Below are 27,094 nucleotides of genomic sequence, written 5' to 3' on the forward strand. Positions count from 1 at the left end.
CCCCCCCCCCCCCCCAGTCAGTGCTGTCCTCCCGTGAACGGCAGGGCTGCTGTTGGCTGGTGTGCGGCGGTGGCAGGGACGCGGGGAAACCCGTGGGGACGCAGGGCTAGCTGCTCAAGCCATGCCAGTCTCTGTTTCCTAGCTGGACGTCCTGAGCACATGCTCGCCCTCGCCTGCACGCAGCCCCCACCCCCGTGCCCCCGCAGCGCCCCTGCAATGGATTCCTGCTGGCACACTCTGTTCCAAACAGAAGGATTTTAAGGAACATTTGCTGAGACCGAAGTCCCTTGGGAAAATGGAAGGAAAGAGCAACCCTGTATTCGAATCCCACTCTGGTTTCGGAGAGGGTTGAAAATCTGCGTCTGTGATTACTCATCCAGGTGGACGTAAGATGTGAGCTAAAATGGGACATTTGCAGCCATCAAGTCGAGTCAAAGTTTTCCTGACAAGGGTGACATTTCAGAACTCTCCTCTGTTGTTGGCTTGTAGTCTGAACAGTAAGATTTTAGATTTTTGCATCAGATTCTGAGGTAGAGATGTTACAGTGGGTCGAAATGCAGCAATGTGCGTGTGGATTTTTGCAAATGACAAGTAGCAAAAATGGACCACGAGATCCAGAACGGCTCAGCAGGCCCCACGGACACCCCTCTGACTTGAGTGCCAGCCGGGACCCCGTAGACACCAGCCTCTCCCCTCTCAGCAACTCTCCTGCCAATTACCGTTGTGGGTGGGGATCAGACTTTGAGTCCCTGATTCTTGACACGCGGAGACCATTTTCAACCATTGTAACCGACTGATGGGCATGTCTGAGCCATGACCAAGGCTGGACAGACAGGTGCCCCAGAGTGGGTGCGGAGGCCCGGTGGGCCTCACTGTCCAGCACCCAGTGACGCTCTGAGGAGCCTGCCCACCTGGCACAGGCAGGGAGGCGCCCCCTCAGTGTGAAGGCCGCCTGTAGTGGGGGACCGAGGCGTCCCCGGTGCAGCCCTCACCACAGCCAGTGTCCCTTGGAAGATCTGAGAACAGCCCCGTGAACGGGTGCCAGAGCCATGGGCGCCTGTCTGTGTCGTCCCAGCAGGATGGGAGCCGGGTCTCCCGAGGTTCCCGGGTCTGCGTCTGCTGGAGTCTGTGCGTGCGACCGTGCTCTCACCTGCTGCCGCATTGCTTTCCAGAGACCCCACCATGCTGGTGGCGCTCTGCAATGCGCTGGCTAGAGGCTTGATGATGACCTGGATTCCAGCCCAAGTGCCGGAAAAATCTAAAAGACCCGTGCGCTCAAACCTGTTTCACACGCCGCTGGACTCGGAAGCCAGCTCCGAAGTGAGGACTGCCGTGGAGGTACACCCCCCCCCCAGCGAGGCCCAGGACCCTCACTCAATTTGTGGGGGTGACAGAGGCAGAGCAGTTAGGAGGCGGGGAAATGGGGGCAGGGCGAGGATGGGTGGGAAACATGCATTTCTCTAGAAACAAGGAAACAAGACAGAGACGTGGACGTTCTCGGGGAGGCTGCAGGCCGCCAGGTGTAGGTGGGAGTCAGGCCACCTGGCTGCAGGACTGGTGCCCGTTTAAACCACCAGTGTGGTCTGACCAGCAACCTCGTCCACCTATTTTTAATAATTTGGGTCTTGGCTCAGGTTTCCCTGCTCAAAATTCAGGGGTGTGAGCAAGGGCCTGTCCGCCATAGGTCTGCGAGTTTGCGCTGAGCCTGACTGACGGCACTCTGCCCGAGGAGGTGGTGCCCACCAGCGCCCGGCAGCAACTCATCGCCACCTGGGTGAAGGCCAAGCAGCTGCTGCAGCAGCAGATCGGGCCGCGGCTGGGCATGGACGAGCAGGTGCCGGGTGCCCTGGGTGCCAGCCAGCATCTGGGAGTGGCCGGGGGCTGGGGCAGAGTGCCCAGGGGCTGGGGGAGGCTCGTCTCCACGTGCCCGAACCTGTAGGGCAGGCGCCTCTTGCTGAGATCTTCCCCTGTCTCCCACCTGGGGCCTCACCAGCCTGGACAACGCTGCGCACTGGGGAGGGCTCCCCTGTCCTGCAGAGGAATGCTTGCCCTCCGGGAAGGTCTGTCCCTCTGAGGTCACCACCCTGGGCCACGGTGTCCTCTCCTTAGTCCCGTGGCCTTACCTGGAGGTGCACACAGGCTGGAGGGAGCCCCTGAGCTGTGAACCTGAGGCTGTGGGGGTGGGGCTGGGAGGCAAACAGGGTCCCAGAGAGGAGGGGGGCGGGGGGCCCTCAGCCTCTGCTCCCACAGATGTGGATTCTGAGTTGGTAGGCAGTCAGAGCGGACGCCTGGGCCGTGGGAGTGCAGGCACTACCCCGCTGGCCCCCCCAGCCATCGGCCCTCCTGCCTGTTGGCAGCCTGAAAAGGGACCTTGGAGAGACCCACCAGTAGCTCTGGCCATTGCCACTATGCTAACGCATCCCAGGGCCACCGTCCTCGGTGTCCCAGCAGGTCCCGGCACCCCTGGGCTGACAGACGCCTATGCTTACGTCCCCTAGAGTCCCAACGAGCACATCAACTTGGTGACGCGGGTCCTCGTCGCTCTGGAGATGTACTCCAGCAATGGGCTGGGCCTCATGGACTTCACCGTGCCCCCCCTGGCCCAGGTAGGAATCCCCCAACTCGAGGCCGCTCCGACACAGAGCCAGGGTCAGGGAGCCTCGCCTGGGGGGCAGACTCGGCGCCCTGTGGAGTGACCCCGTCCTCGCCACAGCGATCCCTGCATCCCGCAGAGCCGGTGCTGTCCCCGCGGGGTGCCCGAGATGGTTTCCGCACGGGAGCTCCCCCACGTGCTTTCTCCGCGCTCAGTGCAGAGCACGGTAGCCGCGCTCACAGACGCCCCTCTCCCCCGCCCGGAAGTTGGTGACTATGGCTTCTGAGTGCACCTGGTCGGACCCCTTGGCGGAGCTGCAGACCCTGATGCGACTGACCCGCTTCGCCCACGCGGCCCACGATCACGAGGTGACCATGCTCTGCTCACAGAAGGCCATCCAGATGGGCATTAGGTACCTGAGGACGTGTAGCCCGTAAGTAGCCTCCTGACACCTGACTCCTGGCGTCCCGACGATGCTCGTTCCCCACGTGAGGTGTCCGTGTCACGCGTCCGTGTGCAGGACCGAGGAGCAAGGCAGGCAGAGGTCACAGAGCGTGAGCGCCAGCCCCTCCCCAGGCCCCTATCATCCTGGCCAGTATCCCAGCGGCCTCCCCCGCGCGTCTGTGCCGCCTCCATCTGCCGGCTCACTGCCGGCCAGGACGGCCTCAGTGGCCCTGGCCCCCGAGAGCTGTGCCCAGGATTCCGAGGCCTCACCGGCCCCACTGGCTGTGACATGATAGGCACAGAGGCGGAAAGGGGCTCCCGGATCAGCCGCCCGCCATTCCCGATGGACGCAGAGCTTTGATCAAGGTCATTGTGAACAGGCAGCGTAGACGCGCCACGTAAGTTCAGAAGTCCCTGCCCGGCGCCGGCGCCCACGCTCCGTAGGCCACGGCGACGCTGAGTCTCCCCACTTGTGAGTGCGAGGCCGTTTCAAATCTGTTGCTGTCGTAAATGTTCCTGAGGTGAAGACAGCTTTGCTTGAGGTTCTTTTTGGGTTATTTCCTGGAAACAACAAAATCACTGACCCAAGGGTATGGAGACGTTTGTGGTGGCCAAACACTTGGTCCAGTTGTCCGAGGCCAGATCCCACGTGTGTCTGCCAGCCACGCGTCCCCAGCCTCGGGCTGCGCCCCCGTCTCAGGCTGCCCACTGCAGCCGCGTGATTGGCAGTTGGGGGGTGGTCTGTGTCCCACTCCAGATCCCGGGGAGGGCGTCGCGTCTGCCATATCTCAGGGGCAGCTCCACAGCCTGCGTCAGACACGCCCGATGTGTATTTGGGGGCAACAGGTGAATGCCACCTGAGATGTCTCCACACCCCCAAGCAGCCCGTGGCCAGGGCCTCAGCGCAGGGGCCGGCAGTGGCTGGCGGACCATGTGCACAGTGCACCCAAAGGGCTCTGCGGAATGGCCTCATTCACTGCCCGGGGCAGCTCTCTGGTAGCCACCACGGCTCCCACATTGATGGGAGAAACTGAGGCAGGTAGAGGCCAAATCACTGGCCTGAGGCCACCCTATTGGCAGGCACAGAGCTGGGACTGGGCCCAGGCATCTGGTTCTATAAGCCCACACTCCCAGAGACCACTGGACATTGCCTCTCGGATGTGAGCGTGTCACCCACTCTGTCAGCAGGAGCATGCCGGAAGCTTCCAGAAGAGTCAGCCATGGTCCCTGTGAGTGCGCGTCCCCGAGATGAGCACAGCACAGGGGGACAGGAGCTCCTGGGCCACAGGGCAGCTGGCCACAGGAGAGGCCTCCCTCCCACGGGAGGGCTCCGAGCCCAAGGAACAAGGTCCGTTCCTGGAAAGGACTGGGAAGACCTTCTGAGCTGAACTAGGAATCCTCGTGTTTGGTTAGTTTACATACCCTCCTCCAGAATCAGACACCTTGATGGCAGCTCCCGCTCTGAGAGCCTGCGCAAGCACCAGCTGCCCTGCAAACAGAAGACAGAGTCACACGCTTCAGCTGCCGACTTTCCACCCTCAGGGTGACCGCTGCATGGGGACTGGGCTGGGGTGGTGTGTGCCCACCAGGGCCCTCCCTCCTCAGATGGGACGCTCCGGCCTGGAGTGGGGGAGTGGGAGTTCAGGGCAAGAGACCCAGCGTGAAGAGTGACTCCAACCACATGGGGGCACAGGAAGCTTGCTCTGGGGGCAGCCAGGGTGGGGAGGGGGTGGATGTGTGGCCGTAAAGTCCTGCTGGGGGGCTGCAGGCACTGGCCCAGCCTAGTGGGTGGCAGCGTGGATGACAAGGTGGCCCCGCAGGGAAAGTCAGGATGGATGCCCAGGACCCCGGGCTGCACGACCCGTCAAGACAGGGCCACCCCCGAGGGAGCCTGGAGCGCAGGGCTGCCCCTCTGAGGCACAGGCTTCCAGAATGCCCAAGCCATGGACATCTGCTGGGATGTGGTAGAGCTGGAGGAGGTTTCCCCACGAGAGGGGAGAAAAGGTCAGCGGGCAGAGGGTGAGGGCTCTTGGAAAGTCATAGGAACCGCAGTTTATGAGCACACAGTTGACTAAGCTCCCTGAGGAGCTGAGTGTTTGGGACGTGTGCCCGCCAGCCTTGCCCACATGCCCATGTCCACCCAGGTGAGGCAGTAGCCATGGGGACGTCAGAAAGGCTCCCTGGGAAAGCAAAGGTGATGGAGCCTGTTGTTTCTCACCACCAGCACTGAGGGGCTTTCCATCATGAGTGACCCTTCCTCCAAAACAGTGTGGACTGATTTTGGTGATGGTGTATTTGACGGTGCTCAGAGGCTAGGTGTTATTTTTTCTCACAATCTGTAATCTTTGGAATCTCACAATCTTTGGAAACTTTGCTTCCAAAAGGAAAATCTCCCATGCTTTGCGACTTCCCACCCAGGCTTACTGTGCAGCGGGTGGGGACCAAGGGGCAGTCTCTGGCCATGCAGCTCGAGGGCTGCAAGGAGACTGCCCACTGCTGGCCTCAGCCCACGTAGGCCACATGCACTGAGACGGGATGTGCAGCAGCCTTGGCAGAGCACCTGGCCGCCTACTGGACGTCTGGCCCCAGGCGGGGGATCGGGGGTGCCCCACCCACCACTGGCTCTCCACCAGCCAGCATGAAGCTGTGCCCGTCAGCAGATGGGCCGAAGCCATGTACCGAGAGCTCCCCAGCAGCATCTTAGCCACTGCACAACGACCAGAGGAGAACATCAAGAAAAAGATGCAGCATTGAAGAGGTGAAGCACAGTGTTGCTGTGGAAACGGAAGACCCAAGATCTCTTGAGCGTACTTCAGTGCAGACGAAGTGTGAGGAAATCTCGCGGGAAGTAGATGAAAAAGGACAGGTGTACAGAAAATGTGACAGAAGCCAGAAGACATGTGGAACGTGTAACTTCTGGAAGTCCAGAAGGAGCAGAAAGTGCTCTTGAGAAAGAAGTCTGAGTGGGGATGATGAAGAGAGGCCCCAGGCAGACAGCCCACTTCTTTGAGCGGCCCTGCCACCAATGAGCAGCAAGGGGAGTGAAGAGACCCTCCCGTGCAGACCACGGGGACACGTCAAGTCACCACAAATGGAGCGTCCAACAAGGTCACAGGAGACAGACGTGTGACAGGCTTCTGAGAACCCGTCACTGGAAGGTAGAGGAAAAATGGAGCTTTCTAGGTGGAAATAATTTTGAGCCTAGAATTCTAACTCACCCAAACTTTCAGTCAAGTCCATGGGTATGGAAAGCCATTTTTAGAAGGACAGAGACCTAGAATATATATGTCCCACACACCTGTTTTTAGAAAGTTCCTTGAAGGATATGCTCCAGAAAAACAAGGGAATAAACCAAAAAAAGAGAAAAATGTGGGATGCTGGAAATAATACATTCAGCCCAGAAAAGCTATCAAGCTGTGCTGCTAGCTGAGAGAGCCACCTGTCTAAGCTGGGGCAGAATGGAGGAGGGCCTGGTGACTAAGGGCAGGGAAGACAGAGGACCCAAGGTGTCGTGATAGAGGAAAAATGATGCAATGGAGAAAAAGCCAGTTGGAAACTCCAGAAGACACAAGAGTCATACACAACTTGACTCCTGAGTGAAAAACATTTGTGTTTTCAAGGTGTTCACTGATATTTTAGTTTTAGGATTAACATTTTGACAAAGGAGACCTCTTTGTGATTACTTAGCAAAAGATAACCGTTCTCAGTTTTGACAATATGGAAGATACGCTTTAGTAGGGAGGGGAGTGTCCAGAAGGGAGGAGAATAGCTGTGATGACATCCTTGCCTGAGAAGGTGAGCAGTCGAGTGTCACTGGCTCAGGGTCCACAAGACCTGGAGCTAGTATAATATTTTAAGTCACAAAGATGATAAATAGGGGAATTAAAATAATGCTGTAATCAGCTATATTCATAAGTTGGGAAGCGGGCAACAGGAGGGTCTGAGTAACTTAAGCTTCCACGGATCATTGTAAGAGTTTCATAGGTACTGTGTGAAGTTGGTACACTGAGAAATCAAGTGAGATGGCAGGGTTTTAGAGGCAAGCACGTGCCTACTGGACGACAGGGTGAAGTACTTAGAAGTCATTCCCTCTGGGGAATAGCACTGGGGGCCGGGTAGGAGGTAGTTACTCTTAACCATGTGCAGGTGCCACTTGATAAAAATTCAAAAGTTATTTTGAAAAGACAAACTGCAAAGACATTGTTAGAGAAGGAGTCGGTACATGAGTGCCCCTGCATTAGTCCTTCTGTAGTTGGGCTGGAACGTACTTCGCCGCTGGCTGAAGCCTGGTCAGGAGGACATGCTCAGGTAACCAAGTACGTGTGCCCTGGCTTTGCCATTCTTCATCAGTGATTCTTAAATTGAGTTTTATTTTAAAATGACAAATCTTATACTAAGATAAAAATATAAATATATACATATAGTGCTAGGGAAATACAGGTACTATAAAAATTTAATTTCCACTTTGACTTTTGAAAACTCATTTGTAGAACATCGCTGTCCTCTAGTGGTAACCAGTGTCACTGCACCCAGTGGAATTGCCCATCTAGCCTGGGTTTGACTGCAGTTCTGAGCGTTCATCCAACCACACTTGGGTGCTGGCTACACCTAGGCGTGCTGCTCCGTGCTAGGCGGCTGCAGAGACAGGTAGCAGTGGTCTTTGGTTCTGTAAGAGAAACCACACTTTGTAGTGATCTTGCTGGTCACTCAGAGAGCTGGACCCTTGCCTGGGCAAGCAGGATACATGGTCACACTCAGCCACATGGCATGCACGGCAGATGATTTTTTTTTTTTTTTAGTTACACATATTTCAAATTTTTGTGCTAATTTTTCCATTTTGCAAGTTACATGAAGAAACTAGTGTGGAATTGGTCACAGAGTTATTTTATTATAGCACTTCACATTAAATAGAAAAGTAATTTTTAGTTCTTGGTGGAAAATAGTACAGTTCCTAATCAATTCGTATTTTCACCTCTGAGTGTTTAATTACCAGAATGATTTTCACATTCACACTATCAATGTAAAGGAATATACATTAAAAAGAAATTTCACGTGGATCCTTAAAATGGACACAAAGTTAAAAGGGAGTAGTCTAAGAATATTTGGGACATTTCTACTTTGTTCAACATTAATTAATATAATCATCAGCATTGGGTCTTTATATAAATTTGAAAGTCCCTTTTCTACCATTTCTGGCCATGATACAGTAATGGATATTATACTCTTGTTCTGTGAAAAAAAAAAAAAACCAACAAACAACTGTAAAGCTTAACAAAATACATGAAATAATCATTTTCAGACATTGGACAACAGATGGTCCAAAGCAGAAATTTTTGCACGAAGGGAACATCAAAAGTGGGCTGGCTCTACATTCACCCTTACTTTCTGCCAAGTGGGGTTGAAGGGGTATTGGGGGAGTGGAGCCCAGACAGAAGACGTACTGAGGTACAACAGGGATCCATGCCGAGGGCTGCTGAGGCAGCTGGCATTTACGGATATGATATGAGAGCGGAGGTTACTGGACAGAGCATGTGTGCTCACGGGCACTGAGGTGTGGTCTCTAAGCTGAAGAGAGATGGTGGAATTGACCAACGAGAGTCAGGGAGGCTTCACTGAACTTGCCAGGCATTCAAAAAGATCACACCAGGAATAGGGCTAGAAGGGCTACTATAGAGTTGCCCTAAAAAGCCTCATTCAAATCTTGATAAGATAAGCTGAACCACCAGTAAATTAATTGCCTGTCAGAACAAAACCCAACTTTCCTTTAAAGGAAGACAACATCATCCACACTCTCAACAGTATACTCTTAACAATATAGTCCTTACAGTGTCCAGCACAAGATAAACAATTACTAGACACATGGAAAAAATTAGAAAATGTTCTCCCATACCAGGAGAAGATACAGACAATAGAAAAGAAACAGTCAGACGCCTGGGTGGCTCAGTGGGTTAAGCATCTGCTTTTGGCTCAGGTTGTGATCCTGGGATCAAGCCCCACGTTGGACTCCCCACCGAGTGGGGAGTCTGCTTGTCTGTCTCCCTCCGCCCCTCTCCCCTGTTCCTGCTCACACTTTCTCTCTCTCTGAAATAAAAATAAGTAAAACTTTAAAAAAATAGAAACAGTCAACAGAGCCAGATATGACACAAATTTTGAAATCAGCAAACAACAAATTTAAAATTTAAGTTAAAACAACTATTATAAATACAGGAATGTATTTTTAGTGGAAAAGCTAGTGTACAAGTGGGGAATTTCAACAAAGAAATGGAAACTGTAATAAAGAACTAAGTGGAAATTCTAGAACTGACGAATACAGTATCTAGAAATATTACTGGGAGAGCTTAATGTCAGAATACTGAAAATGTGATGGGTAACTCTGAATACAGGTCAACACAGCATTGGAATCGAAGCATAGGGAGAAAAAACAGAAAAGCAAAATGAACAGAACTTTAGCAACAGGTGGACAGAACCAAGTGGCCTAACACAAGTGTAATGGGAGTCTCAGGATGAGGAAAGAGAGGGAGGCAGAAATACATGTATTTGAAGATAGACTAGTTTACATTTTTCAAATTCCGTTAAAAACATCAAGCCAGAGATCCAAGACATTCAATGACTCCAGGCAGGATAAACACAAAGAAAACCACACCTATTTTCACTGTAGTCAGGTTGCTGCAGACCAAAGGTAACGAGAGATCATTAGAGGTCAGAAGGCAAACTGCATTACATATAGGAAAGCAAGGTTAAAACTGTAAGGCTTCTCTGCAGACACAGTGCAGACCGCCTAACACTTTAAGTGTTAAAAAAGAAAAACCTGTCAATCTAAAACTGTACGTCCAAGAATAGCCTTCAGAAAATGAAGGCAAAAATCAAGAAGTTTTAAGATAAACTAAAGGTAAGATAATGCATTCCTAGAAGGAATGCCAAAAATAATTCCTCAGGCTAAAGGAAGATGATAGCCAGTGGAGAGCTGGTCCAAGAAGCCGTGGAGAGCACCCAGAGTGGTGAACGGGTGGGTAAATATAAAAGGCTTTCACCCTCAGTTCTTGAGTTCTTTAAAAGACATTTGCCTGTTTGAAAGCAAAGTACGTTGAACTGTGGGGTTATTAATAAATGTGGAAGTAAAGTGCATGACCATGAGAACACCAATGAGAGGAACAAGGTACATAGAAGTATAGCGTTCAGAGTGCTGACATCACCTGTGAAATGATATAACATTAATCCAAGGTAGACTGTGACTAGTTAAGGATGTATGTTGTAATCTCTAGAACAAGTGCTAAAAAAATAATAAAACAAAAAGTATAACTAAAAATCCAATAGAGGAGACAAAATAGAATGCTAAAAAAATTCAATTAACCCAAAAGGGGAGGAAAGAAACAACATATGGGATGAAAGGACAGCAAAGCGCAATGTGAACGGCCCGTCACTGTAGCCAAACACGCAGGGAATACCCCGCTGAATGCAATAAGTAAGACCTAACCGGAAGCTGTTTTCAAGAGACACTTCAAAAATAAAGACTCGCGTGGCCCATGGAGGAGTCCGCCCAGGAACCGGTGTATTTCTCTTAGAATAAATCCAGTTCCCCTGAGTGGAGTTTCAGGGATTTAGTCCCCTCCAGCGCTGGACAGGGGGTGACGTCTTAGCGTATGTGGTGCTCGATGTGCACAGGCCACGGCGTGGCTAGGATAGGAAACACTGAGGGAGAAAGGATCACACAGCATTCTTGACATTACTTTGGGTCAAAACCGTATAGGACTGAGCTCTCAGCACACCCCAGTATGTCTGGGGCACAGGGAATGGAGCCCCATTGCTCCTGGTGGTGCTTGGCCATTCTACAAGGGGGGGCTCAGCAGAGGGGCTTGTTGTGCTCACCCATTGCTGCCACACAATAAAACCTCTTCACAGAGCAGTCATTCAAAACACTAGGTAGCGATTCTGTGTTGTGGTTCGGTGAGTTGACTGGGTTCAGCCAGTTAGTTGTGGTTTGGGAACTTTTGTGAGGTTACCGTGGATGCCCACAGGGCTCCTTCAGCTTTCTGCAAAGCACCTGCCTGCCCTGAAGAGCTGTCATGCGTGAGTCACTTCTCTGTGTCCAGGGTCGAGACTGAGCTGGTGGCGGAGATGCTGAGCACCACGGCCTGCATCCAGGGCAGGAGCATGATGGAGAACCTGAAGGGGAGAAAGCAGCTGCGCCTGGCGGCCGCCAAGGCCTTCCTAGACAGCGTCAAGTATGCCGTGGGGTGCTGAGCGGCCAGGGGGCTTGGGGTGCACACTGCGCGTGGGAGACGATGCCTGCGTGAAAGGCACGATGCTCAGTGGGAACTGTCACTGAGGCTGGCTCTCCCTTGGTGACCCTGTGGCCATCTCACCTTTGTGGTGACACCCACCCCAAACCACCCCCTTGGGCATGAGCGGGTCACCAGAGGCCACGTGGCCATCGGAGGGAAGGAGCACATACATCCTGGGGCACTTCATGGCACCCACTCCACCCCCTCCCCTGTGAATCCAGAAGCCTCGCGTGTTGCCGCTGCATTGTGCACCCATGTCTGCGCCTCTCCAGGTCAGCATTCCCTTTCAGGTTTGGGGGCATTGCGAGGAGCAGCGCCCTGGTGATGCTGGCCGTAAGGCACTACTGGAACACCTGGCTTCCGTTCCTGTCCTCTGCAGCCAACAGGAAGAAAACCAAGAACGTCATACAGAGGATCATCAGCATCATCAATAAGACAGAAGCGAAAAAGCAGGTGGGCTATGTGGGGCCACAGTGGGGCAGGCTTCTTCCAGAAAGGGTGGGCAAGATCCCAAGGAAAGACAGACCCCATGGAGCTATTGAAACCGGGAACACAAAGGCCAGCAGAGTGGGGGCCTGAAGGACAATGACATCTCCAAAATCCCAGCTGGGCAAAATCCCACCCCTCCCTCCTCCTCTCCTAGAGAACACTGAGCCATACCCAGAAAGTTCCAGCAGGAGAGAGGAAAGGACACAGGAGGTAGGAACAGAACAGTAGACTCAGACAGCTGAGGAAAACCATAGAAGAGCCAAAGTCCTGGACTGGCTCCACCCCACTCCCACCCCATCACCAGCACGTGTGGTCTTGGTAAAGTGACGGTCCCTGGCTGGCTCCCTCTGTCCACCTGGCCCCTGAGGCCGGCAGAGCGGGGCCCAGACCCAGCTTGAGAGGGTGTGTGGAGGTCAGTGAGGGCTGCCCTCCTGCCTGCTGATGATGTGTGTCTTGTACACATCCTGGAGATTCCAGCACATCTCCTATCTGCCAGGGAAGGCCACACTCCTACCCCTAAACCTTCGGTCTTCAGAAGGGCCCTTCTGAAGGCAAGGCCTGCAGGTCAAAGGCTTTGGCAGGCAGAGGTCCGTACCCAGACAGTCTAGGACAGAGCCTGTGGATGGGGCTTCTCGAGCCCTCAGTCCAGGGCCCAGCGAATCCTCAGAAGCCAGCAGCCAGACAGGCTATGGGAGGTTTGGCAGGGATGGGACGAGATGGGGGAGCTAACCTCTGCTGATTCCAGAGCTGGGCCTTCCCAAGGCTGTCCCTGGCCGGGGAAACTGTCGTTCAAGAGACAGCAAGAAGAAAATTGAAAATCATAGCCTCATATAAGAAATTGGTCTTTGCTTCCTATTTTCCTACAAAGATATTTATGACCTCTGATAATCTAAGCCAGGGGTGGGCAAACCACCACCCACGAGCCAAATCTAGCCTGTCTCCTGTTTTCGTCAATAAAGTTTTATTGGGACACAGCCGTGCCTGTTCGCTTACATATTGTCTGTGGCTTGGCTCCAAAAGCAGAATGGAGTAATTGTGACTGAGGCCGTGTGAGCTGCAAAGCCACAAGTACTTACTACCTGGCACTTTACAGAAAAAGTTTGCTGAGCCCAGGTCTAGACATTTACAACCTTAGCCTAAAGTTCAGTTTTTGCCAATTTGCTTTTAAAAATTGTGGTAAAATATACATAATTTAATATTTATCATTTTAACCATTCAAAAGTATACAATTCAGTGACCTTAATTATATTTACAATGTTATATGATCATCACCGGCGTCTATACCTAAAACTTTTTCATCATCCCCAATAAAAACCCTGTCCCCATTAGACAACAACTCTGCTTTCTGTCTCTATGAATGGGATGACTCTAGGTTCTTCGTTTAAGTGGAATCATAGAGGATGTGTCCTTCTATGTGTGGCTTCTTTCACTCAGATTAGTGTCCTCAAGGACACTTGTTGTTCTCGTTGTAGCAGGTGTCAGCGTTTCCTTCCTTTTTAATGACTGAATCATATGCCACTGTATGGATGGACCACATTTTGATTATCCGCTCATCTATTGATGGACATGATTGTTTCACCCTTTTCACTGCTGTGAACATGGGTGTCCAAGTATCTCTATGTCCCTGCTGTTGGTTCTTCTGGGCATATACCTAGGAGTGGAATTGCTGGGTTTATGGTGGTTCCGGGTTTAACCTTTGGAAGAAAACTATTTTCTACAGCAGCTGCACCATTGTACATTCCCACCAGCAATGTCCCAATCTCTGCACATCCTTGTCAACACTTGTTATTTCCCATTAAAAAAATCATACCCATCCCAGTAGATGTAAAGTTGTACCTCATTGTGGTGTGTGTGGGTTTTTTTTTTTTTAACATTTTATTTATTTGTCAGAGAGAGAGAGAGAGCACAAGCAGGGGGAGCAGCAGGCCGTGGGAGAGAGAGAAGCAGGCTCCCCGCTGAGCAAGGAGCCAGACGTGGGGCTCGATCCCTTGGATCATGACCTGAGCAGAAGTCAGATGCTGACTGAGCCACCGGGTGCCCCTTTACCTCATTGTGGTTTTGATTTGCATTTCCTTGATGACTAATGATATGAAGCATCTTTTCATGTGCTTATTAGCTATCCGCATACTTTCTTTGGGAAACTTCTCTTCAAGTTCCTGGCCCATTTTTGAATTGCTTTGTTTTTTGTCGTTGAGTTGTAGGAGTTCTCTGTATATTCTGGATTGCAGACATAAGATTTGCAGATTTTCTTCTCCATTTGTTTGACTGCCTTTTCACTCCCTTGATGGTATCCTTTGATGCACAAAACTTCTTAATTTTGATGAAATTCAACCATTTTTCTCTCTTTGCCTGTGTTTTGGTGTCACATCCACGGACTCATTGCCAAAGCCAATGTCATGAGGAATTTCTCCAGTGTTTTCTTCTAAGAGTTTTACAGATTGAGCTCTTGTGTTTGGGTTTCCCCCACTTTGAGTTAATTTTGGTGTGTGCTGTAGAGCAGGGGGTGGGGGCAGCTTTATCTCACTGAGTGTGAAAATCCAGTTTCCCCAGCACCAGTTGTTGAAGAGGCTGCTCTTCTCCCATCGAATGATCTTGGCATCCTTGTCAAACGTCATTCCACCGTACAGGTGAGAGTTTATTTCTGGGCTCTCTTCTATGCCATTGGTCTGTATGTCTGTCTTTATCCCAGGACCACACTGATTTGATTACTGTAGACTGTGGTAAATTTCGAAGTCAGGAACTCTGAGCCTTTCAACATTATTAATCCATTTTGAGATAGTTCTGGTTACTTGGGGCCAATTCCACATGAATTTCAAGATTGGCTTTTCCATTTCTTCCAAAAAACAGTGTTGGAGTTTTGAGAGGGGTTGTGTTGAATCTGCAGATCACTCTGGGGGGCGCAGACAGTGTGACATTGTTAAGACTCTCTATCCATGAATATGGGTGTTTTCCATTCATAAAGGTCTTCCTTAATTTCTTTCAGGAATGTTTTCACAGTTTTCAGCAGATACGTCTTTCACCTCTTTGGAAGTATTTAATTCTTTTAGGTGCTAGTATAAATGAAATTGCTCTCAGTCTTAGCTCTGGCTGGCGTAACAAAATGCTGGGTGACTGGGTGGCCTAACCAACAGAAATTTGTTTCATGCTCTTCTAGAGTCTGGAAGTCCAAGACCAGGGAACCAGTGTGGTCAAGTTCTGATAAAGACCCTCTTCCGTCTTGCATCCATCTGCCATCTTGCTCTGTCCTCCTCCAGGGGCAGAGAGCACGATCTCTGCTGTCTCATCTTATGAGGACCTTCCCCCTTCCCCCTCGTGACCTCATCTAATCCTAATTACCCCCCAGATAGCAGCACACTGGGGATGAGGGCTTCTCCATGTGAATTTGGTATTGAGGGTGGGGGACACAAGTAAGTCCACAGCACTTTCCTAGTTTCCTTTCCAGATTGTTTATTGCTGATACATAGAAAAACAACTGACTGTTTAATCGTTGTGCCTGCAGCTTTGCTAAATTGATTTATTAGCTCTAACGATTTTCTTGGGGATTCTTTGGGATTTTCTAAATATAGGATCATGTCATCTATGAATGGAGACAGTTTTACCTCTTCTTTCCAGTTGGGATACCTTTAATTCTCTTTCTTGTTTATTACTCTGGCTGGAATTTCCAGTGGAATTTTGAACAGCAGCAGTGAAAGCAGGCACCCTCATCTTGTTCCTGATTTTAGGGGGAAGCTTCAGTTGCTCACCACTGAGTACAATGCCAGCTGTGGGTTTTTCATAAATACCTTTTATGTGTTGAGAAATGTTCCCATTATTCCTAGTTTTCTGAGGTTTTATGATGAAAAGTTGTTGGATTTTGTCAAATGCCTTTCTCCATCAGTTGAGGTGATCATGTGGTTTTTCTCCTTCATTTTATTAATGTGACGTATTACACTGATCGATCTCATGGGGAACCGCCCTTGTATTCCTGGGATGAGCCCCACGTGGTCATGGTAAATAATATTTTTACTGTGATGCTGGATTTGACTTGCTAAATTTTGATGAGGATTTTGCCTCGTCTATATTCATAATGGGTGTTGGTCCATGATTTTTCTCGCGATGTGTTTGTCTGGATTTGCTCTCAAGGGTAATGCTGGCGTCAGAGTCATTGTGGGAGTATTTCTTCCCCTTTAGTGGTTCGAGGAGTTGAGAAGGGTTAGTGTCAGCCATTTCGATGTGTGGTGGAACCCACCCGTGAGCCGTCGGGTCCAGGACTTTTCTGTATTGGGGGTTTCTGATTATGGAGTCAGACTCAACTTGCGGACGTTTGTTGAGATTTTCCATCTCTGTTGAGTGTTTCAAGGTATTTGCCCATTTCTTCCTGTCTTATAATATGTTAGTGCATGCTGTCCCACAGGGTTCTCCTAGAGTCCTTCTTATCTCTCCAGGGTTGGTGGTAATATTCCCACTTTCATTTCTGATCTTAGTTATTTGTGTCTTCTGTCTTTTTCTCTTTGTTAGTCTTGCTAAAGGTTTGCCAGTTTTCTTGATCTTTACATTGATTTTCTCTATTATTTTCCCAATCTCTATTTTGCTTATCTGTGCTCTAACCTTTATTGTTACCTGCCTTCTGCCGGCTTTGGGTTTAGTTTGTTCTTTTTCTAGTTCCTTAAGGTATAAAGTTAGGTTGTTGATTTGAGATCTTTCTTCTTTTTCCATGTAGGCATTTGCAGTTATAAACGTCCCTCTGAGCACTGCATTTGCTATATCTTACAAGTTTCTCATTATTTATTTATTTTGAGCATGCACAAGTGGGGAGGGAGCAGAGAGAATCCCAGGAAGACTCCTGCTGAGCATGGAGCCCGATGCAGGGCTCGATCCCAGGACCTTGAGATCATGACCTGAGCTGAAATCCAACAGTCAGACGCTTAACTGACTGACCCGTCCAGGCATCCCTCTTATAAGCTTTTTCTTTTTTTTTTTTTTTAAGATTTTATTTATTTATTCGACAGAGATAGAGACAGCCAGCGAGAGAGGGAACACAAGCAGGGGGAGTGGGAGAGGAAGAAGCAGGCTCACAGCGGAGGAGCCTGATGTGGGGCTCGATCCCATAACGCCGGGATCACGCCCTGAGCCGGAGGCAGACGCTTAACCCCTGTGCCACCCAGGCGCCCCTTATAAGCTTTTTCTAATATGCTTTTGATCCCGTTGAATCCAAGCTCTGAAATGGATTTGGATGCTCTAGTCGTTAAGAAAGCTGCAGGCTATGTTGGGAGTGGTCTCTATGTGTGTGTTCTCATGTGCACTGGGGAGCTTTTTCTCATGGGTGAAATGTCACTTCACTTTTTATGACTTAGTATTTCAGAAATTTAGTTGCAATTTCTATAATCGATACTGAGCCAAATAAACATCAAAATGGTGGAAAAATAAACTGCAACTTTCAAGCATACGTATTGCTTCTTTGTTTTTACTTCAGGGAAAAGGGAAAGTGCTGCTTCTGCACCAGTGGCCTACGGCAGACTTCCACAGCGGAGGGATGGCAGAAGGCCGTTTTCTCCCAGGTTTGTAGACACAAGACAGACACAGCCACGGCGGGACGACAGGGAAGTGCTCAGCGCTGTGAACTCCTGCAGCCTTGTGTGAAGCCGCTGAATCAGGAGGGCGGTCACAAGGAGCGTCTGCTCAGCGCTTGGGTGCGATGAGCAACAACCTCACGGCATCCCCGTTGTGCGCACAAGGACACCAAAGCCTAACGGCCCCCCGTCCGGGGCCCCCTGGGGTCAGGGCAGGCGCTCTCAGCCCAGCGCGGGGTGGGGGCGGGAGGCGCTCAGGAAGCACAGTGGGGCAGCTGCAGGGACGGGGAGCCCCTGGTGAGCCTCTTCTGAGTGACCGGTCCTGAAGGACCCATGTCACGTGGCTCTGCTCCCCACAGACAGGCATCGTGTTGGCCCGAGGGTGGTGGTCAGGCCGCCGGGGTTGCCGATGCGTGTGACAGACACAGCACACATCGCCCTTCGGTGCGTCCTCAGCTTCGGGCTCTTAGGTGCTGCTGAGAGAGCTCCCTGTGGCGCCCCAGCCTTGCTGCCCCCCCCGCTGTAGGTGCCGAGGACGACCTGACGCTCCGCGCCGCGCTCTATGGCCTGCTCTTCCACTGCCACGCGGACCTCGGCGACTGGGAGGGCGGCCTCAAGGTGCTGGACGAGGCTGTGCAGGTGCTGCCGCGGACGGCACACCGCCTGTGAGTGCTGCTCCCCTCCTGGGAGCCCCTGTCCCCTCCCCCCACAGGACACCCGGGACCCCCCCCTCCCCCGCACCTCCTCCCAGAGAGCCTCCCTCCCCTGCTCGCCCCACCGGTGCTGACCCCCACAATCCCATTTCCACGGATGACTTTATTTCCCCACCGGAACTCAGCACAAGAAGGGTGGGGATTTGAAACACAACACATGGGCCGAGTAACTCAGGTTCGGTTCTGATTTTTTAGAAGGAGGAAAAGGGACACAGATTCCTTAGTTTCAGATGCATTATCTATATTTGTTTATCATTCAAGCATTAATTTCTCCCTTTTGCTTTTTTTTAGCTTGATTTTTAAACATATGGTCATTGTGAAGGCCAAACTTGGCCAGAATTTTACAATGGAAATACAGAAATTCAAAGATGAGAGTGAAGATTATCTGGCACACATGTGGCACCGTCTGGCCTTGAACTCGAAGAGTGTCTACGGAGAGCTGGTCTGCTACCACAACGCCATCCAAGCCTTGCAGGTCTGCGTGAGGAGCTCTGGTGGTGGTGACCTCAGCTTCTTGGGTACAGATGTGGCCCCATGGAGGGAGGCCGGGCCCCTGGGCAGCTGCGTGCGAGGCCCCTGGAGGAAGACCTTGCCCAGCAGAGGAGCAGGATGCAGCCATGGGAGGGGACGTGCCCTTCTGATGAGTCAGGGGCAGTAGACAGACCCCTGTCTTCTGTCGCACCTTCCCAGCGTGGAGGGATGAGGTCCTCGTATGGGAGGGGCACCGTGTTGCTGCAGGGGAGACGACTGTGGGGGAAGGGGGGTGAGGCCCACCCAAGGGGGGGATGCCTGAGGCTGGGCTGGGCTGCAGAGGGAGCAGGGCTGTGCAGCCTTCTGAGATTCAGGGGTCTTGGGGCACTCCCCACCCCAACAAGAACCAAGATGACGGGGGGTGACGCAGGGGCATATTCAGGGGAGGGGAGGTGGCTTGTGTGGCAGCAGAACAGGTGGGACTTGTGGAAAGACAGGGAAGCCCTGTCAGGTGCGGGACTGAGGTTGTCCTGAAGACACACACTGGCACCAGGTGTCTGTTACACAGATTGTCACTCTCTCTCAGAGCAAATCCTGCTGCGAGGTTTCTCGACTGAGCCACGATCCCTGGGGGGGTGTGTCTCTCGGGAAGGAGTTAACTGGGGATGGGTCAGGATGCCACCCCGTGTGGTCATCACTGAGTGGTCAATGAAGAGGCCTTGCTCCTGGGACCAATGTCCCCCCAGGGTTCACTGGGGCAGGGCAGCATGGACCCTGCCGCTCCAGAGAAAGGCACCAGGGTCCTTGCAAAGGCTCTCTGTCCCCACTGACCCCAAGTCCATTCCTCCCTCGCTTCCTGTTTGTTTCTCAGCGGGACAGGATGTTTTTAGTCAGCTCACAGGCTCACGCAGCCATCCCCACGGTCAGCTTGAGAATATTCCATCAGCACCCAGAAACCCAGTCTGTCTGCCCTCACTGCTCTCCCCACCGCCAGCCCCAGGGAGCTGCCAGTCCGCTTTCTGTCCATAGGGGTCTGTCTGTCTGGACATTTCACGCAAGTGGAGTCGCATGAGGTGTGTCCCTCGCACCTGGCTTCCTCCCCTTTGCATAGCGTGTCCAGGCCTCAAGTGTCGGGCCGTGTCCATGCTTCCCTCATGCTCAGGGCTCATAGTCTTGCATTGGACAGGTGTTCGCGCTCTTCTGTGTTCAGCTACTGTGCATAGCGCCATGCGGACACACGGTCACCTCTCTCTTGGGCACAGCCCGAGCAGCGTAACCACGGGCCCCGCGCCACCTCTCCACCTAACCTTCCAGGAGTGCTTTCCCACCAGCCGTGGCAGCGAGCGCTCCAGTCCCTCGGCGCCCGGGTGACACTGTCACCTGGCTGCCCGGTTCTAGCATCCTGGCGGGTGCCAGCGCTGTGTCATCACGTTTCCCGGGTGACTGATGCATGTATTTTCATGCATGTATTGGCCATTTGTCTGTATTTTTTTGAAAAATGTCTATTCAGATGCTTTGCCCATTTTTTAATTTGGTTGTTTTTTATTGTTGAGCTCTAGGACTTCCTCGTGCATCCTGGGCATGACCCGTTATCAGATACAAGATTTGTAAATTTTTTCTCTCACTCTGTGTGTGGTTTTTTCAGCCACTTTTTCGTTTTCTTGATGATGTCACTTGTAGCACAAAAGTTTATAGTTTTGATGAAGTCCAACTTATTTCTCCTTTTGTTGCTTCTGCTTATGGGATGGTATCCGAGACGCTGTCCCGTGGTCCAAGGTCATGAAGACCTGCTCTCGTGTTTGTTGTAGGGGCTTCATCGCTGCAGCCCCTGCGCTGAAGTCTTTGATCCGTTTTGAGTCACACTGTGTGGCCGGTGTGAGCATGTGGGTGCCGTGTTTTCCCAGCACCATTTGTGGGGAAGATGGTGGTTGTGTCATAAACCCTCCAACCCGGCTCTCACCCCCTCCAGCTCTCTTGCAGAGCTCTTGCCAAAGCCATCGAGACCACCACGGGGGTCCTGAGGCCCCACCTGACCTGTCCCCGCCCCGACGGGCTTCCTTCGCTGGGCTCCCACATCCCCCTGTCTCTTGCTCACTCCCCCCCTCACCGCTACTTACTGAGGCGGAGGGCGGGGGCTCAGGGCTCGGATCCCCTCCATCCACAACCCTCCATCCTTGGTGATCTCAACCAGGCTCCTGGGCTAAACCCCACCTCCACCCTGAGTCTCCTCACAACTTAGTGTCTACCCTGGAGCCCCCTGCACCCTCACCTCACATGTCCCTCTGCCCACTCCCCCTTCCATCTCACCATGTGTCAACCCAACACCCAAAGTCAGACTCCTGCTCCTCAGCGCCACCCTGCTCCTTCCTGCCTTCCCAGCCCCACAGATGGCAGCTTCTCCTCCCCTTGCCCAGGGGTCAGGCGTGGGGCTGGGCGGGTGGAAGGTGGAGGTGCCATCGGCTGGGCTGGCTCTGCTCTGTGAGGCCCGGGGTGCAGCTCCACTCCACTGATTTGTGACCAGTTTGTGCATGGGCCAGGCCTTGGTCTGGGCTCTGGGGCTGCCTGCTGGATGGGGTGGCATCTCCCCTGACCCTTGGAGCCCCGGTTAACCGCAAAGCCATCCAGAGAGCGCCTCACACACACACACATGAGTGAGTGCCCATGGAAACAGAGCTGCACACAGACTGAAGACAGCCCGACTCAGGGGCCCAGGGGCTGGGGAGCCGGGGGCGTGGGGGGGCGGGTGGGGCAGGCAGGAGCCCGCAAAGGGACTGGAGGGCCCGGAGAGACTCTGCCAGGCTTTGGTCTTGGGACAAAACTATCAGCAACGGAAAGGTTCTAACGAGTGGGGGCAGCAGATGTCCCGATAGAGGGTCCCGCCGCGGTGGAGGCGGGGTCAGTGCGCACCACTTGGCTTCCGGAAAATGGAGCAGCAGACACCCTCTGTTTCAGTGTTTGGGATGCTGAGTGGTAAGTACATGTCTCTTCTGTCCTTTTTTGTTTCATCCCAAAGAAGCCAGAGAGTGAGTGGCAAAAAGTTGAGTACATCATGGAATTCAGCGAGTGGCTGTATTACAAGCAGTTTCCTATGGAAGACGTGACTTTCCACCTGAAGTGGGCGATTGACATCCTGCTGCTGATGACTCCTGCCAGTGACACACCTGAGCTGGCAGGTGAGGGTGGGGTCTGCTCTGGTTCACAGCCGGGCGTGGGGTGGGCGTGCCCTCTCGGCCCCTGCTGGGTCCTGCCGCCGGGGGAGGAGCCCTGGGACGCCATCCCTGAGGCCAGCCGGTCCCCTGGCTGGGATCTGAGGGGCGGCCAGTGGTTCCACTTCTAGAAGGGCCTGGTCGGGACATGCTCATGGCTCGGGCACTCCTGTTTTGCAGAGGAGCCCCTGTCCACTCAGGGAGCCCCAGAAGGTACAGTGTCCGAGGATGTGGGGACAGTCCCCTTGGAGAAGCTTTGGAATGTGAGACAGCTGGAGGCGCTGGCCCGCGCCTGCACCCTGCTGGCCCTCATGGTGTCCCCGAGCGCTGCCGACTACGAGGACTACTGCCTCATGGCCTACACGTACCTCAAGCGCATTTGGGAGGTGAGGCGTGAGGCTGCTCCCTGCTCGGTCCCCAGCCCTTGGCAGGAGCCCACGCATCGCCCTGGAGCCCATGGGCCTCGCCTGCTCGTGCAGCCCCTTGGAGGAGGGCCCTCACCCCACTGCAGTGGCCGGGGATGCTCTTCTCTGAAACCCACCCACCACCCTTGTCCATCCACCACAAAGTTCCCCCAGGCAATGGTGCCCAGAGCCTCCTCATGTGAAGGGGACAGCCCTCCCATGCTTGCATCTGCCTGCCCCTTGGCAGCCCTGGCACTTGGCTTCCAGAACTTTCTTCCATGCATCCCCCATCCCCACCATCTCTTTAGAGGGCCTTACCAGGGCAACTCTTGGAGCCTCTGGTTCTTGAGGACCACCTAAGGGCAGTGCCCCCGACCATCCCAGCAATGTGCTGGGAGACAGTGGGCCTGTCAGCCCTTGGCAGTGGGAAGAATGGGAGGGACTGGGAAGGCATCCTTGGTCTTCAAGATCCCCCAGTCCACTCTCCCACTATACACAAAACGAGGATTTTCTAACACTTCTTTTAGGAGAACCACTGAAAGTTCTATGTGTTCTTAATTAGAGACATGAACTCACTTCTCGGAGCTGAAAGCACTCCTCGGAGGTCAGCTCTGCATCCCCGCTGGTCCAGCGTCCTGGAGGCTGAGCGTCCCTTCCACCGAGGGACACTCAGTCACCTGTGCACGGGGTGGGCTCACGGGTGTGGCCCTGGTGCCCGAGTGGACACAAGGTTGCCACTCAGAGCCTTGGAACCACTGGCCGCCCCTCAGATCTGAGCAGGCGCGGGAGTGTGCGCACGGCTGCTCTTAATGTTGTAAATCTGGACTTCATTTTCCACAGGTGTCTTTATTAACAGCAGGAAAAGCAATTTCAGAAAGTAAAATTCTAGTAGCAAGAGCTAGTTCACATTTGTTATTGCCTAAAAAAGAGAAGGAAAAGAAGAAGGAGAAGGGGAAGGAGAAGGAGAAGGAGAAGGAGAAGGACAGAGAGAAGGGCAAAGACTCCAGGCAGGTACTGTGTGCACGTCTGAATGTGCAGGCTGTGTCTGGACCCCCCGACAGTGGAGGGCCAAGGCCACACACTGGGGCCACGTGGCTGGGCCTGGACCCACACCCAGGCTGTGGGGCCTGACAAACCCCTCTGTGCCTCAGTTTCCTCTTCTATAAAGTGGAGGCAATGACCTCACCCCCAACCCCGGGCTGTGAGGAGGGCGACCCAGGATGTGTGTCTCCTCTCTGGCTGTGGGTGTGCGGGAGGGAGGGCAGCTCTTTGGAGCAGTGGGCAAAGAGGCCCTGCATCCCATAGGGCCTGCAGCTCGACGGACAGTCCTGTCTGCACAGCTCGTCCAGAGCGGGCGCTCCCATCGCAGCACTGACTGCGCGCGTGTGCAGTGCTGGAGTACCGCGAGCCGGGGCACCCGGGTAGACGCTGGGTGTGCACGTGGCAGAGAGCGTCAGCTCTGTGCTCTTGCAAGTGACGTCAGAGCGCGTCTTGGCTGCGAAATCTTGGCTGCGGAATGTGGCTGTGGTGTGGGTCACAGCCCGGGCTTGGATCACAGGAGGGGCACGTGCAGGGGCACCCTCGGGGCAGGGGCGGGCCCAGGTCCAGGCAGCACCGGTCCCCGAAGGCGGTGCCAGGGAGGGGCTGCCTTCTCAAGGCTCACCGCTGTCTGCTCAGGCCGAGCTGGATTCTAAAGCAGGTCCTGCTTCCCATTCACAGCATCCAGCCGCACCTCCTGGCAAACAGCTTGAAGACTTGCCGGCGAGCATAGAAGAGTGGGCTTCCTACTCCTGCCCTGAAGAAGTCCTGGCGGTGTTTAAACAAGACAAGAGTGACTTTACCATTAACCCGGCAAGCATCCAGAAGCCGGTAAGGCGACTTCACGTGGCGGTGTGGGCTCTGGTGGGGTGCCAGCCAGCCTGCGTTCCGAATCCCGTCTCCCTGCCTGGTAGCCTTTCTGTGGTGAAGTATATCCAGAAAGAGGGGGACATAAGCAGGGGGCTGGCTTAGTGACTCGTGGAGAAGGAGACACCTGTGCGTCGACGTCCAGGCCGAGGCGCAGGGCACGTCAGCCCCTCCCCAGACAACGGCCAGTGTCGGTGGGAGCTTCCTCTCGTCATGCAGTCCCCCCCACCCCGAACACTCCTGGACACGAAACGCTGCTGTGTGGGAGTGTCTGTGGCTGCTGTGGCGGTTAGCGCAGCCACCCCCCCATCTCGGGCTCCGACCTCAGGGTCCCCCTGGGTAACACACAGAAATCTCTCCCTCTCTGGATTTTCACACTAACCACACTGGCAAGGAAGCCCGTTGGCCATGTGAGGTTCCAGGGGTTAGACCCGATGACTTTGGGGACCTTCATTGCCCACTGCCTTCCGCCTGTCTTTTGTGCTTAAAAACATGGAAATGTTCCATAAAAACCTTCTGTGTTTGGGTTCATACACTCAGTATTTTGTGGGATTTGTCCACAGTCGTCTGTGTTTCCATCACCTGTTGGCTTTCATGGCTGTGGAGCAGTCCCACGGCCCCGAGACTGGACCATGGTCCGTGTGTCCGTTCGGCACTGGGTGACATTCGGGTTGTCTCCAGTTCATGGCTTCACACACGAAGCTGCTGTGAACGTTCATGACAGAACTCGTGCGTCTTGGAGCGCGTGTTTGGTCAACTGTGTCATCTCTGGCCAAAGTGCCTTCAGAAGGGGTCGTGGCGGCGCCATCCCCGCCGGAGCGGGCAGGAGTGCCGTCGTCACACCCTTGCCGGCCTCGTGTGGTTCCCTTCCTACTTTGGCCACGCAAAGGCTGCATGGGGTTCCCCCCTGATCACAGCGGGGCTGCACACCTTCCCAGGCCCACTGGCCACTTGGGCGTCCTCTCTGCAGCCTGTCCAGTCTGTTGCCCACATTTTATTAAGGTTTCTGTCTCTTTCTTGTTGAATAAGGAATTCTTTTCTGGTCTGAAAACACTTCAACATTTTACGAAGGGCAGATCACCTTCCGCTCTGTGGCCTGGCTCTCCTGAGGTCTTCTCATGATGAGAGATTCCAAGTGTTGATGTGATAAAATTAGTGATCTGTTCCTTTGTCACTAGTACGTTGTGTGTCCTGTTTAAAAAGACTGTTTCCAGGGGCACCTGGGTGGCACAGCGGTTAAGCGTCTGCCTTCTGCTCAGGGCGTGATCCCGGTGTTGTGGGATCGAGCCCCACATCAGGCTCCTCCGCTATGAGCCTGCTTCTTCCTCTCCCACTCCCCCTGCTTGTGTTCCCTCTCTCGCTGGCTGTCTCTCTCTCTGTCAAATAAATAAATAAAATCTTAAAAAAAAAAAAAAAAGACTGTTTCCAAAGGTCATGAAGATATTCTCTCACAATGTTTTCCCCAAAGCTTTATGGTTTTACGTGCCAGATTCACACTGACCATCCACCTGAGATTGGTGGGTGTGGCGTAGGGCGAGGTCAGCCTCAGGCTTTTAAACCTGGGTGTCTGAATGTTCCAACCCCATTTATGGGAAAAGCGATTGCCCATCTTCTTTGCAGAGCCACGTGTGTCCTGAATCCAGTGGCCACACACGCATGCCCACACCTCATGGTCGAGCTTCACGTGCCCTCACCTTGCTCTCCGAGGAGGTCTTGGCCGTGCTTTCCATCCTCCTCGCGTTTCCACATGTACATGAGAATCTGAGTGTCAGATTCCACTTTCACGCCCTGGTGGGGTTCGGGTCGTGATCGCACAGAGTCTCTGGGTCAGCCGCAGACTCGGGGAGAGCCTTCCGGTCCGTGAACACAGTCTGCCTCTCCACTGCTTGAGGCCTCCCCTCGATTCTCAACAGAGGAGCGAGTTTTCTGTGTGGAGCTTATGCACATGTTAGGTTCATCTCCATGTAGTTGATATTTCGATGCTATTGTAAACACGTCTTTCTGTGTCATGCTTGAACTCCACGTGAAATACGGAAATATGATTTTGTTAACCTTTTAGTAATTTTGGTGATTTACCTGTAAATTCTCCTGGACCTCGTGTGTATACATCATTCCACCTACAGCCAGCTGCTTATTTTCTAGTTTCTAGTCCTTGCACCTTCCATTCCATTACCTGGTTCTACCGGCTCAGGGGTCGAATAAACGCCGTGACAGCACACGGCCCGTCTCACTTCCTGCTTCAGCGGAGGGTTCGCACCCGTCCTGGGAGTACAGTTGGTGGTGGTGTGCTTTTACAGACATTCTCTACTGACTGGGGTGGGGGGGTTCTTATTTCTCTTTGCTTAGGGTTTTAATCACCAATGGCTGTAGACTTTTACTGAGTATTTTTCTCCATCTGTTCAAGTGATGATGTTTTTTCTCCTTTATTCTTTTTGATTACATTGATCTTTTGCTGATGATTATCAGAATAAGATCAATGTGCCTGAAACATATTACTCATCTTATGTATAATCGTGCTTGACTGACACTTTGGGGTGTTTGCCTCCACGTTCATTTTCCGTTCATATGGCACCTGTGTCAGGATTTGGTAAAAGTTGCCCAGGCTCTGAATCATTTCCTGCTCCCCACCGGCCCCAGACATGTGGCTTTCCCACCCCAACACCCAGCTCTCCTGTTGTCTGTGGACAGCAGCGGGACATCCTATGAATTAACCCAGTCCCGGCACGGACCACCCAGGGTTGGTGGGCGTGGGCTCCTCAGGTTCAGAGCTCAGTCCCTCAGGGCGGCCCCCACGTCAACAAGTATTCTGTCCCTAGGCTACCACACTTCTGTCTGATGTGGCTACAGATTGGAGGCTCCCGTGACCCCGTCCTCGGGGCTGATGATTTGCTAGGACGGCTCACAGAACCCAGGGAAGGATTTGACTGTCTAGATTACCGGGTTATTAGAAAGGGTGCAGGCGAACAGCCAGGTGAAGAGGTCCACGGGTCGAGGTCTGGGCGGGCGCCGAGCACAGGAGCTGCTATGCGCATAGTGCT

General features: G+C 53.0%; 1 protein-coding gene across 1 annotated transcript in view; it reads left to right on the top strand.

Moving 5' to 3' along the window:
* Positions 1–27,094, top strand: part of CFAP46 (cilia and flagella associated protein 46) — a 90,366-nt gene that overhangs the window by 24,802 nt on the left and 38,470 nt on the right. The window contains exons 19-31 of the mRNA XM_040624290.1: positions 1,173–1,338; positions 1,685–1,834; positions 2,499–2,606; positions 2,860–3,026; positions 11,128–11,259; positions 11,610–11,772; positions 17,261–17,345; positions 17,884–18,022; positions 18,362–18,545; positions 21,555–21,714; positions 21,928–22,133; positions 22,992–23,162; positions 23,829–24,020. Coding sequence (XP_040480224.1) covers positions 1,173–1,338; positions 1,685–1,834; positions 2,499–2,606; positions 2,860–3,026; positions 11,128–11,259; positions 11,610–11,772; positions 17,261–17,345; positions 17,884–18,022; positions 18,362–18,545; positions 21,555–21,714; positions 21,928–22,133; positions 22,992–23,162; positions 23,829–24,020 — 2,023 coding nt within the window. The remainder of the gene's footprint in view (positions 1–1,172; positions 1,339–1,684; positions 1,835–2,498; positions 2,607–2,859; positions 3,027–11,127; positions 11,260–11,609; positions 11,773–17,260; positions 17,346–17,883; positions 18,023–18,361; positions 18,546–21,554; positions 21,715–21,927; positions 22,134–22,991; positions 23,163–23,828; positions 24,021–27,094) is intronic.

This window comes from Ursus maritimus, unplaced genomic scaffold (genome assembly GCF_017311325.1).
Source record: "Ursus maritimus isolate PB19 unplaced genomic scaffold, ASM1731132v1 scaffold_7, whole genome shotgun sequence".
In the NCBI taxonomy this organism is placed as follows: Eukaryota; Metazoa; Chordata; class Mammalia; order Carnivora; family Ursidae; genus Ursus; species Ursus maritimus.